This window comes from Amblyomma maculatum, chromosome 1 (assembly GCF_055883805.1).
Source record: "Amblyomma maculatum isolate TAMU_Amacu chromosome 1, ASM5588380v1, whole genome shotgun sequence".
In the NCBI taxonomy this organism is placed as follows: Eukaryota; Metazoa; Arthropoda; class Arachnida; order Ixodida; family Ixodidae; genus Amblyomma; species Amblyomma maculatum.
Genome location: NC_139344.1, coordinates 299,110,887 through 299,124,418, shown reverse-complemented (window position 1 = coordinate 299,124,418; position 13,532 = coordinate 299,110,887). Strand labels below are relative to the sequence as shown.

The 13,532-nt window shown below is 46.5% G+C and overlaps 2 protein-coding genes across 2 annotated transcripts in view; one reads left to right on the top strand and one right to left on the bottom strand.

Annotated features, from left to right (window-relative positions):
- Positions 1 to 13,532, top strand: part of SMC3 (structural maintenance of chromosomes 3) — a 295,374-nt gene that overhangs the window by 79,332 nt on the left and 202,510 nt on the right. The window contains exon 12 of the mRNA XM_084591644.1: positions 2,728 to 2,796. Within this exon, the coding sequence (XP_084447770.1) occupies positions 2,728 to 2,796 (69 nt within the window). The remainder of the gene's footprint in view (positions 1 to 2,727; positions 2,797 to 13,532) is intronic.
- LOC146206884 (uncharacterized) lies at positions 8,615 to 12,162 on the bottom strand. Its single transcript, XM_084591642.1, has one exon. The coding sequence runs from the start codon at positions 11,632 to 11,634 to the stop codon at positions 9,160 to 9,162; it is 2,475 nt and encodes an 824-aa protein (XP_084447768.1). The 5' UTR covers positions 11,635 to 12,162; the 3' UTR covers positions 8,615 to 9,159.

The following is a 13,532-nucleotide window of genomic DNA, read 5'->3' as shown; positions in this document are numbered from 1 at the left end:
ACGATAACGATCAGGCGGTAGTCTGACTTTCTGTCTGTCACGCGCCGAGCTGGCTTGCCGGCGCATGCGTAGCGCGTGCTGCGCTGCAGCGAACGGAGACCGAAAAAGAGGAAGGAAAGAATGGGTACATGGGTACACCCTTGCGCTTCGCTCTATCCCGTCGTTTCTCCTCGCCGCAACGCCACGGCTGCATTGGCTGCGTATGCTCCGTACCGGCCGCCCGTCGTCAAAACGGCTCCCTCTCGTTCTTCCCGCTCATGGCTTGCAGACGTCACGTGCTGCCGCGCGGGTCACCGCAGACGCGCGCGGCTTTGGGGAAAGGGCGCGGCGCTGCTCTAGACCGGCCGTCGCCGAACCGGTTCTCTCTCATTCCGCGCGCGGCGGCTTGAAAAGCGTCATGCGGCAAACGGCCGTGGATGATGCGATCCTCTTTGTGGACGGCGTGGCGCGCCTTCCAGTGCGTGGGGCGGAGTTCGATATATCGAACGACCAGTGAATTGGAGTTCGATATACGACGCAGCTTTCCTATACTTTTACATGGGATTTTCAAGGGGATATTCCGCGAGTTCGATATAGCCAAAATTCGATATATCCGGGTTCGATATATCCGGGTTTGACTGTATAATGCATGAAATTGCTATATTTTGGCATTACGAGCAGTGAAAGAATTAAATGTGTACGACCGGTAAAAACCTTATATTTTACTGACAATTGAAATGAATTGATGTCCACTTCATAACTGCGCAAGCCACTCTTGCCGCAACAAACCAATCCAATACGTTATGGCAGCGGGCACGTTGGGAGCGCCTATTGCACTTGTACTGCTGCTGCTCGTTTTTTGATACGTTTTGTCGCGTTGTTTCTCACTCAGCGCTTCCACATATTTTGTTGAGCGCCCACACCTGTTGCGTATCGGCTCTTCTCTTGTAGCACCCAAGGCACGTTAGTAAAACTGTAGTACAATGCGCTTTTCCGTGCAGCGCGTCCTTAAAAGTGGCCACGCACTAGCCAGGCAGCAACACAAAATATTCAGCATGAATTCCATATTTATTCAAACAAAGCATCAGTCTCGACATTGCACATACAAAAACGACGCGCTTGCGCATGAGTATCATGACGACAGTGTCTCTACGTATCTACATTCGCAATGAAGAGACCTGATGAAACTGCAGCACGACGGCATTTTCACTGTAATGCAGCTTTGGTCGTTTACTGTGTTCTATGGGCACGAAGTTGTGAAAATACTTATGCATGCAAATGCAGAAGGCTCAGCCATTCTTGTTTCATGCCTCTGCAGTTCGCTAGCGTTGCGATGGGTGTGATGGCTTAGTTTACGACTTCACGTCCCCAACTAACATCAGCTATAATTGATTCATATTGCTGGGCTCTAGAGATTTCGTCTGAGGGAGTTCTTAACGTGCACTGATGGTGTTATACATCCTGTGTGGCCAGGATCGAATCTGTGCCATTGGGATCAGCAGTCGGTGCTCTAACCACCGGCCGGGCTGAAACATTTCAAGCACATAATTATGAGAAAGAAATGAGGGTAATATAATAGACGTTCTAGACAGTGCTGCTTTAGTCGCAACATCAAAACATCACCTGCGCTATTTGAACGTTTGAGCACACTTATTCTGGACGTTGAAACATGACTTGTGCTATTTGCACGTTCGAGCAGACGGGGCTTCTCCGTTTTCCTGTTTCCTTAACCCCTTCAGGCGCCAATTAAAGTTTTTGCAAGGAAAATATTTTTTTTTTGCACCAGGCATGATCAGTAGGCTATGCAGAATTCAAATATAAAAAAATATACAAAAATATTTATATTTTCTTCGCGTCCACATATGTGGACATGGCGCCTCAAAGCTGCTACATGAATGAAAACAGTTTAGCATTTTCTGCATTTTCTAACTAATTATTAGGCATGAATAAATGTTTTCCTCTCAGAATACCTTGTGCTTTCAAGACTATGACACCTGCACGCAAATAAGCATATTACGTACTGCTCTGCACGAAATAACCAAGTGCCGCGGCCACTTTAACAATTTCGGCATCAAGGCACCGTGTCCACATTTGTGGACGCGAAACTTTGAAAGTCCACTGAAGAACTTTTTCAATGTCTAAGATAACGAAATCTGGCATGTAACATCTACATTCCCTTATTGAGACCTTCATTACAAGAAATAGTATTATTAGGCATCGGTTTAGAAAAAGGCATGCAATAATTAGAGCTACTGATTTGTCCTGGCGTAAAAAGCTGTGACGTTCATCTTTGCTTGCTGTTTAGAAAAATATTTCGCTGTAGCAACAAGATATGGCGCCATGTACTCGACAGGGCGGGTCCAAATCTTACGGGTGCCAAATTCAAAGGCAGAAATTCGCACTCCATGGAAAGATATAGGGAAATTTGGGTCGCGTCCACATATGTGGACCCAGCGCCTGAAGGGGATATATAGGTTGCCTTACGCTTTTGCATTAAGTAAAAATTTTTTTCCTTTTTGGTTTCCAGGTGGCACAATTTGCCTAAATTTGTTTTCTTCATTGTATCGAAACTAGCTCGAAACTGCTTTGTTAAATTGAGAGAAAAATTGCGTGCATTTCATGGGAGCAACTTCGTTATGTGTAGGTTATGTATATCGATGCCCTGCTGCTTTTTCACTGCTGCAGGCTCCTGATTATATGCCACTATTTTTTTTTTTTTTGTGGTGACTCTTTTTTTATCATTTACAGATTGACAAGCTGCAAGAAGACACGCAACGGGATGCCAAAAACAAGGTCGTACTGGAAAGGAAAATTGAAGTGAGCTCTCTTTTATTCTTACATTTATTTTAAGGGGGGAAGAGAGTCCTAGACAAAAAAAAATTTAATATTGAACTTATGATGATCAAAATTAGTGGGCATATGCAGTTTTTTATGCTGATTTTAATATGTACAGGGGGGGTCAAAAAATCCCAGGCCGCTCCGAACTGCCACGGAGCAACTGCTCTCCGCTATCGCGGCGCTGTTATCGCACGCATGCCTCGCCGCGCTCGGGTTGCCAGGGTATGCTGTGAAAGGGGGTGAGGCCTCCCTCTTTTTCGCTCTCCTCGATAACGAAGATGGTAAAAAGATAGTGCGGCGTGCGCCTTTATGTTTCGCTCTTCGCTCTTCGAGTACGGCTGTGATGCAGCGCTTCGCGGAGCTGGCGGCTGTTTGCCCAAAAGAAAGCTCAGTGCTAGCGGCTATAAAATTTAGCGTCTGCTTCATCCTACTTTTCTGCTTACGATATTTTGCGTTTACTTTCACATAAGCTCTTTTGCGGCTCATTGAGCCAATACTTTGGCTTTTCATGGACTATAGGACTGGTATTGTTGTTTTATGTTCTTATTTTCTCGTTATTTACTACATTCAAATTGTACCGGAGGTCGCATAGTTGGATTGCATGTCCAGCTGGTTTTAGTGCTCTGTTACTTCGAGGTTGCTGTCGCAAGTCTTGTATTATAGAATGAGTTTAGTGCTTCAGCGCAGGTAAAGCAAATGAATTCGCTTGTGTCTGCGCAGTTAGGACGTGTCGCGGATGGTTCTGTGGGTATTTCTTGCATTGCTATCCGGTTTATATGTCTGGCCCTAGCACTCATCCGCCCGTACTGAAATGCCGAGAAGAAGAGTATTTTACTATTATGCCAGGAATAAAGCGCTAATGTCTAGATTTAAAACAAGCCGTCATATAACCAGTAAAATTTGTTCAGATTAACCGAGTTGCTCGTACGCCGTTCCCTCGAAATCAGGTGCCGCGCTTTTCTTAGACCCACTGATATAAAGCGTTAACTCCGGAGAGGTATAAAGATAGAATGTGGGATTGCCTACTTGAGCCAGGATGTGCTTTCGGTTGGCGTTGCCCCAGGGTTGTCCCCATCTCAGCGTTCAAGCTTGTTGCATTCGGCTCAGCAATGGGAGTGACTCATATCGCACTTTGACAGCAATACGTGTCTGTACAGTACACGCGCTGCTGCCCAGTCAGAGAACTTTTGTAGCGAGAGCTACATTGGCCACCGTCTCGCCATTTCGCCGGGCATGTCCGATGAGCGAAGAAAAAAGAATAAGACGTCGTGGGAGGGGGTAGGCGGCAGCTGACATGGCCAAGCGCTTGCTGGACGTAGAGCTTCCTGACATTACGTTGGCAAAGGTGCCAACTCTCCTTTCATATGGGAGGATGATATTACAATCAGCCTGCAAGACCCCTTCATTCACATTATCCCTAGGCTACGCAGGCAACTTAATACGGCTTGGTTAAAGTGGGGCTGCATACGTTGATTGGTAGCTTACGTTATCGCGCCATCGCGAAGGTGGGAGTGAAAAGAGAAAGAGGTGCCGTATTGGAGGGTTCGGACCATCGCGCGATAGAGGCTTTCGCCTCATCGCGCTTTAGTGGCAAAAGGTTCCCTCTGCAAAAAATAATGCGGAAACAATAGAGTAAACTACTATGTGCAAAAGCTATGTCTTTACTTTCAAGCGGAACCTAAGTTTAGCCAAGCAGATAGCTCTCGCGCAACTGCAGGTTTAACCACAAGCTAAACCACAGCTAGTTTTTCACTTTGGCCTCGTTACTTTTGTGGTGAGGAGCAAAAATACATATGACGCCAAAATTATACCTAAAAATTTGAGAATTTCTTTATGACTGTATTTTCTCTTCCACCGCATGCTATGACTCTTCAGCGAGGAGTTCGTTGCTCACCGTTTTTTTTGTAAGGCATACCTGTGTAAATTTTCAGTTAGCCTTCATCACGGCACGAAGCAACAATGTTATGTGGCCTCTTACTAGGATTAGCTTTTACTCTGGAATACGCATTGCGATTCGGAATGTCAGCCAGCCCTGTTAGCAAAACATGTGGCGGCAATGAGACGCTACAATATATAATATGTGACTACCCTGCATATAACGGCAATGACATACGCTGCGCTCTGCCCTCGATCACCTCACCCATATTCCGCTTACGAAAAATAATATACACAGACCGCGGCCCTTGCAGAAGGCCTACAGTCCTCTGCATTCGTGATGGACTTCTGTGATATAGTCACATCTCTCCTCTTCAACATTTACAACGTTAACACCCTTCCATTGCAGGGTACCCAACCGTACCACCTTTACAATTAACCTCTATGCTTTCGCGTGATTTCGCTCTCTTGGTATCTCCTAAAGTTTGGCGTTGCATCTAAAGCTGAGTGATAGTATTGCTCATGAAATCAGTGTAACCATACTCGACTCGGAGCCCTGCAACCTGTTGAGTGTCAATTCATTTGTTGTATTTTAATCTAATGACACTTTTATTCGCGTATTGTCTTCCACAACGCAGAAACTACTGCGTGCCAAGCCTGACCCGCAAGAAATTGACAGTTTTCAGGGGGAAATTTTGTAGATAATAATTATACGTAAAATGTCCACAAATACTTCCTTGTACAGAGCACAGCAAAGACGCTAACAAAATTTGCTGGTCATATGACGGCTTGTCCTAAAACCTAGACGTTAGCGCTTGTTTTCTGGCATAATAGTAGAATACTCCTATTCTCGGTATCTTCAGTATGGGCGGATGAGTGCTAGGGCCCGAGATGTAAACATGAAAGCTATAGAATATTAATAGCAAAGCGTGAAGTACCCACAGAACCATCCGCGACACGTCCTAACTGCGCAGACACAGGCGAATTCATTTACTTTACCTGCGCTGAAGCACTTAACTCATTCAAGACTTGCGACAACAACCTCGAAGTAAGGAGCACTAAAAAACCAGTTGGACATGCAATCTAACTATGCGTCCTCCGGTGCGATTTTAATGTAGTAAATTCCGAGAACATAAAGCAACAGTACCAGTCCTATATCCCTTGGAAAGCCAAAGTACTGGCTCAGAGAGCCGCAAAAGAGCTTATGTGAAAGTAAACGCAAGATATCGTAAGCAGAAAAGTAGGATGAAGCAGACGCTAAATTTTATAGCCGCTAGCATTGAGCTTTCTTTTGGGCAAACAGCCGCCTGCTCCGCGAAGCGCTGCATCACAGCCGTATTCGAAGAGCGAAGAGCGAAACATAAAGGCGCACGCCGCACAATCTTTACCATCTTCGTTATCGAGGAGAGCGAAAAAGAGGGAGGCCTCACCCCCTCTCACAGTATACCCTGGCAACCCGAGCGCGGCGAGGCATGCGTGCGATAACAGCGCCGCGATAGCGGAGAGCAGTTGCTCCGCGACAGTTCGGAGCGGCCTGGGATTTTTTGACCCCCCCTGTACCTCATATTTACATTAGATGCATTTTTAAGTGTTTGTGCAGTCTTTAAGTATATATAATCTTTGAAATTTCGCCGGAAGATTGAAAAAAAATCTGTGGCATAGATGTCGGTATATATAATAACAAGTAATTGCTTTTGCAGAAGCAAACAAGTGCAGTAAGACTAACTTTACCATTCTATGTCTCCTACATCAGAAGTTATGCATGTATGAAAATTCACTTCAAAAATGGACAAGAATAGAAATAGGCTATGTGAATTTTTATATTTTTATTTTTATATTATTTGCATTTATTTGAAGTATTACTCTTTGATCTTATAGCAAACATCCAGCATTCAGCTACATGGCAGAATGGTTCTATTCCGTTTACACAAATGTTCGCTGTCTTACTCGAGAGCTCGTGCTGCATCGGCGTCACCCATCATCATAAAAACGGAACTTCTCCGTGTCAGCACTGCACCGCAATGTTGGTTGACAGCGCCGAGTCTTCGGGTTCACTTCCTAGCGTTGATTCCAAGGGCAGGTTCAGCCTTCCGCGACTTATCTCCATGATCTTCACCGAGTGCATCGGCATATCCAGGTGGCTGCCCGATTGTATCAGTCGAGTTTTCCGCGTGCCTGGAGACTTCCGTTCGTTGGAACTGTACTGCGTCAGAACGAATGTGTGATATCCTTGGCGCTTTCACCGCCGCTTCCATTTCTTTGACTTTCGGATGGACCGCTCGGTGCGGTAATACATTTCGAGAAGCGTTGATTCCGATCTGGTCCTCGCTTTGTCTGATTTATTTGCCGCCGACCGCTTCTCTTCCTGGATAGGAGGCTTGCGTTCGCAATTCCCGCACGCATACTTCGTCCTATACTTACGCACCGCGCGCCGCTGCATCACTGGCACACAGACGAAGTCTCGCGCAACAGTAGGGGTGACGAAAAATGCAGAACGGCAGCCGCGGATTTACAGACTACCGAGCAATTGACAAAAGTGTGTGCAAATGAGGCGGGAGCAGAGGCCGCGAGCAATGGCGTGCCTTCCAGAAGCCACTCGGAGAGCGCGTAAGAGTGGCTCTGTGAGGCCTTCGCATTTTTTACGTTTGTGCGTTTATTTTTTATCGTAGACGCGTGGCTCCAATGGGAGGCGTACTGTGGTGAAACAAGCTTTCCAGTGGTACTAAAATTTTCACGAGAGGTGTTACGAGCTTGGAGTTATTGCGCTTGGAAATCGAAAAAAAAAAAAAGAAAAAAAGAAGAAAAGCTTAGTTTGCGTTTCTTTTCATAACCTAAAATTTCTTTTTTTTTTCTCGTTTCCATTTTATATGGAGCTTACAGCAGCCTTTGTGACCACATGGTATTGAATGAGCTCAGCAATGAGCGCTTTTATTGGGCGAGAAGGGCGTGCCACTAACAAAGCTGAACATATCCGAAAGGTCTTAACGCAGACTTTGTTATCAGCTCGCTGGCATTGGTTGACGACAGAAGAGAGGAAAAAGGAAAAAAAGTTCGTGAGAATAGCAATCGTTCGTGCCCACTATCTGCTCTTTCTGTAAAGAGATAAAAATAAATACGCTATAGCTATGCCAGTGAAAGTAAGTGTGTAAACATTATTTCTTCCCACCACTGAGGAGGGTAAAGCGTATCGACCAGCGATGGTGACTGCCTTTTCCGTGCCGGCCTTTTCTTGTTCACACGTGGAAAAATGCTGGCGTTGCAAGTTAGGCTGTTGGATTCTTCCAATTTCCAATTGCTGATGAAATGACGACTGCAGATACTGGAGTGCGTCTTCGGCTTGTGAGTCTCCCGTGCCATCACTCCAGGGGAACTGAAGGCACAAAGTTTTCGGTGGCAACAAGGTTTTTAAAGGTTCCGCACTTTCTAGACCACATGGTAACAAAATTAGTAGGGCCTCTTGTCTTTGAACGAACCGTGCCCAGGTTACCCGTCGCTCATGCTTGTATGGAAGCGAGTAGAAATGAATCGACCTAGAAGCGTCCGATACGTTAGCGTAGCTGCCAGTGCAACCAACAACGTGACACGTTTGTCCAGACTTCGGTTCACCGGACATATTCACGCACGTCACCTAAAGTTAGGAGTATCGAAGCAATGTCGCACAAACCAAAGACAGACTGCGCCCTCCGATGCACCGGCTGGCGCCGGGGCATTCCAGCAAAGTGCGGAGCGCCAAGAGGCGGCACCACCCATCCACTTGTCCGGTCACTATGCACAATTGCTTCCTTTTTTTTTTTTCTCGTAGCAGTGAAGTACGTATGGGCTGCGAATGCCTGAGCAGCAGTGGAGGGTGCGCTAAGGATTTGACTGGTTCTCTGTGCGCGCACACTGGGCTCAATCGGCTGCTTTTGTATCTTAAGGGGGGATGAGGGGATCGGAGCAAACTTTTTTATTTTTTGACTTAGAGGGATGAAATTTGGCAGGCTGGCTTGAAATAGCATCAAACAGAAAGGTATAAAGTTTCAAAATGATAGCTTCAGTAGTTTTTATTTTACCATTGTTTATATGTTGGTAACATGTTGCTTCCTCGTGGAAAGCCTAGCATGACAGCAAAATGGGCTATGGGTCTGTAAATGTTCTTAATAGTTACTAAGAAGTGTGGTCTAGGTCAAGATTCTCCTTAAATTTTTTTAAACTTCTCTGCTCTTTTCCTAAATGACTTATTATACATCTTCTCTTTATGTTTAGAAGGTATCATGCTCTAATTACTGTGTAATAAAAAAATGGTGAGCCTAAATAGCAAATCTGAGACTGTCTTGATGTAAAGCACATTTCAGCAATTACAACAAGACAAACGGGATAAAAATCCATGCACCCATTGCGATGCTGCGCTTTCCACAAGCAAGGTGGTAAGTTCAAAACGAAGTTTTCAGAAAACAAGCTCGAAAGTTCCAAACTGGCACACACTGTCTAAAATGCTCCTGCACTGTAAAATTTCATGTCTCTGGCAGCAGGCAATTTCTTAGACTTTTGTCCTTTCAAAAGATGGGCTTTGTGCGCCTTCTTAATGCGCTGAGAGTCTTTCTCGGCGGCCCGCTGAAGAGAAAGGGCTCCAGGGCGCAGGCCCAATGTTGTGCACAGGTTTGAATATGCTCTCAGATTGCCTGAGTTGTACTTCAAAATCGCCTCGTGCACTGCTGTTTCCACAGCGAACAGTGAGGCATGCTGGTCTTTCGATAATAGTGACCAAATCACTGAATGGAGGCTCTCAGCCGCATTTTGAGTTTTGCCTCCCCTGCACCGGGCCAGCAACTGAGGGTCTGAGAGGCGCTGGTACACTGGCAGAAGTGCTTCAGCGACCTTCGGTGATAACTTGTACTTGTGAGGGGGTGGTGGTTGTCCTTCTGCCTCTGCTGATCGATGTTTGCACCAGCTGAGGGGGCCAGGGGGACACAGCTCATGATGGGGCTCACCATCCGTCGACGTCACATGATAATAGGTCGACATTACTGCCCTTTGCATTTCTTCAACTTCTGAGTGGTTCCGCAGAGCGAGGCCATAGTAGTCAGTCAATTTTTTCATCAGCTGCTGTGTCAGGCCCCCCTTTCCACCTAGTGGCTCTCCTTTTTTAGCCTTGCTGACCAGGGAGCGAAGTGCAGCACCCATCCGTTTTTTCACGTGATTTATGCAGTCCTCTTTGGAGAGCTGCACAAAACCATAAACTTCTTCGTCACACAGAGTGCGGAACATGCGGCTGTCCCCATCACAGACTATGTTTGTGTACCGGAGATCATTCTTGCTCAAAGAGCGCCTAAATAGCTGCAGTGCAGCCTCCACCTCCATTCGTCCAGAATTCACATCAGTGTTTTTCTGACACTGGTGCTGTTGCTTCCACTCAGCATAAGTGGGGTCACTTTCAGCTGGCTGTCTGCTGCACCCAAGGCAGAAGTTCGAGAGAACCACACAGTCTAACACAAGCCCTGTATGAAACTCAATTACACAGCCTACGCCAGTGTGAGAACTGTGGCCACGTGTCAGCCACGTACCATCGTACACGACTGTAATATTCTTCGAAAAGGTAGTTTCCATTTCTGTGTACACCTTTCTCACTGCCTCTACAGCATCTGCAAAGATGTTGTTTGCAGCTGCTTCTGCAGCAGGCTTGAAAGTTTTTTTTAGATGCTCCTCATATGTTTTGTGGTGTAATCCCCTATGTGAAACATTCATGGTGGCCCAGAAGTCATTGAGAGCAGTTGGTCCCTTACCAATGCTCTTTATCGCTTGAATTGATCTGATGTTGATATCAAAGGCTCTAGAACCACTCTGCCTTTGTGAAGACCATTCAGATTGGAGGGCACCACAGGAAATACACGAAAGTACCATCTTCACAGCTAGCCCTAATTTAGTTTCCCGATGCACTGTTAGGCCAGGCTGATGACAAATTGGGCAAAGCATGGAACTAATCAGCGAGTTCAAGGCTGCTACTTGCACAAGAATAAATTCCTCTTCTGGAGGTGCGGAAATGGCATCTTCTCTTGAGTCAGTCAGCGCAAACTTGCGCTCCGTAGCTGAAACCGCGCGAAGCGATTCGCAAACACTCGATGCTTGCACCTTTGCCGTTTCCGCGGACACAAATCGTGTTCTGAGGTGAGCTTGAATAGTGCGACGTTCACTGGATGAATATTCGTCACTGCGATGATCGGCCACCGGCGAGTCCGTGGAAGCGAGCGTGCACCCGCGATCGCCGTAACTCGTCGATGGCTCGGCCGCCGGCGCGTCCGCGAAAGCGAGCGCGCGCCCGCGAACACCGTAACTCGTCGATGGCATAGGATTGCCTTCACTCGCGGTTGTCGGCTGTGGACACATTTTGGAGTTGAAAAACACATCGCGGAAACGTGTCTCCACTGTGCAGTCAGGCGGTGATGACTGTTGCAAGACCACTTCGCTCGACGAGCTTGTGCCGGGACGCTCGCATACGGTGACATTCACTGGCGTGTCGATCCTCACTGGCGAATTAACGTTGCGCCCACGGCTCAACGGCGAGAAATCGTGGCCCGTCTCACCTTCGCTGGCTGGTGCCTCACCCGACGAACTTGCAGTGGCACGTCCGTGCACGGCGGGACGCACGTGTGCGGCGACGCTCACTGGCATGTCGATCGTCGCTGGTGAAGTAACATTGCATCCGTGCCTCGACAGCGCAGCACGTTGTTCGTTGTTCTCACAATCGCTGGCTGGTGCCCGACTCGGCATGAGATCGCACAGCACATTGGGAGAGAGATCGCGTAGCACGTTGGGCGCGTACTCCGCCGATTCCGAACGGACGCTCGGCTCGGTAGAACCACCTGTTGATGATCGCCGCTTCTTCCTTGCTGTAACAGGCTTGCGTTTTCGCTTCCCGTAAGCATGCTTTGTCCGGAACTTCTTTTCGAACGTTCGCTGATCCATTGCACGTGGTCGAAGACTCGAAACGCAAGAAAAAGAATTGCTTTCCAGCGGCGGACAAAGCAGACGCTCCTTGCGCTGGCTGCCATTATTGCCGCGGCATCAGCCAATGAGGAGGCGCCTAGCAACACGTCGCGGCGCAGAGCCAATCGGGGCGCGGTATTCATTGGCTGCTTCGTGCTGCCGTCCTGCGGATATTCCTTTTTTGTGCGCTTGCTAGCTGGCGGAGAAGGGAGGGAGGGGTTGGGACAAAGAGCTGAAGAGTCGGGCTTTCCAACGATGCCAAAATGGCGGCGCTCCGTGGCGGGAAAGTCAAGCAGTCATGCCGTGAACTTGGCAGCTTTTTCGCGATTCGGGAAGAATATCTCGACGCCGGCACCGATAAATATATTTATTTAGACTACTTAGAGTTTGTTTTTTGGTGAAATATTTCAGGACAACATAGAAATGATGTTGTAGATTCCGAAAAGCGCACTTTTCAAAAATCGATTTTTTCCGCGATTTTCGCGATCTGATCCCCGCATCCCCCCTTAACTTCAGCCCCTTATTTGAAACATCTTGTATGATTTCACAGCTTAATTCCAAACGTCAATGTTTAAGCGCCCTTCAGAAGATTACCTCAGACTTGACTGTTTTCCTTTCCACCTCTACAAAACTGAATGTGTGTGGGCGCGCGAGAGTGGGCAAATAACTTATGCGCAGATGCTGCGGTCAAAAGAAAAAAAAAATTGCGAACACACAGAATCGGCGCTCACTCTACATTCCCACGCATTGCGTCTTTTGACTGAGCCGAATGAGCAGACGAGCAGCCCTCCCTTTCAAGGGGAAAAAAAGAGAAGAAAATCAAACTCCACGAGAAGTGTACGTGACTTATAGGCTACGTCACCCATGTGTCACGTGATTGCGCACCCAGGACCTGCAAAAATATTCTCTTGTACGAGAGGGGTGTCAATGCTGCCAGACAACAGAGAGCCTGCCTCGCTCCTTCGCTATAACCGGGTTCAATGTGCATGTTGAAACTCTGGTAGTGGAGATGAAGAAGAGATGGGGAAGGCAGAGACGGGTTTTGGATGAAGTAGCGAGGGTATTTTATTTAAGGGGAGATGCTCCCCGAAAACACTTTTTCTTTAATATTGAACCTAAGGTTATGAAACATTGGCCATTTATAGAGTTTGTAATGCTGATTCCAAATATGTTTTTACTTTCTACATATCTTTATTAGTTTTTGTGTAGAAGTGTCTGCAAAAGCACAATATAGGGCCTTTTGTGCACACTTTTTTGATAATGAAATGCATGTTTAGACCAGCTTGCAATAGCTCATTCTGTTGCTTTGGTAATATAATATGTCGAAAGCTACTTCAAATTTATTCATTTTATCCTATAATTGTAAAAAAAATTCAGGAACACCAATGTGTATATTTTGGGCACCATGTGTCAACATTTTGAATTTTTTTCAAAAAAAGTTCAAGAGATTTTTTATAACCAGGTAGATAACAACATTCTACACACTTTGAAGAGGCTGTGCGCAAAATTTCATCCAAATCTGACTACTGAAAGTACTCAAAATTTGTTGCACAAAATGTAAAAAATTCTGAAAACTACGAATGGAGAAAATTGTATTTGAAAGTTTCAAACATCTGTATTTTTTTATAAACACAACAAAAGCACATGAAACTTCTTGCCACTGCTTTCATGGCCGTACCATGAACTTTCTTGCCGATCGCAGCAAAGTTCTTGTGGTGTAATGGGTTCGGCAGGTCAAGAATTGCACAAAATCGCGACAGCTGTTCATGTCCGATGCCAATCGAGCACGCAGCCACCACCACCTTCACGTTGACGGCGAAGCTGTCGCGAGAGCTTCCACTCCGATAGTCCCGATTTCCACTGGCGCTATCTGCAAG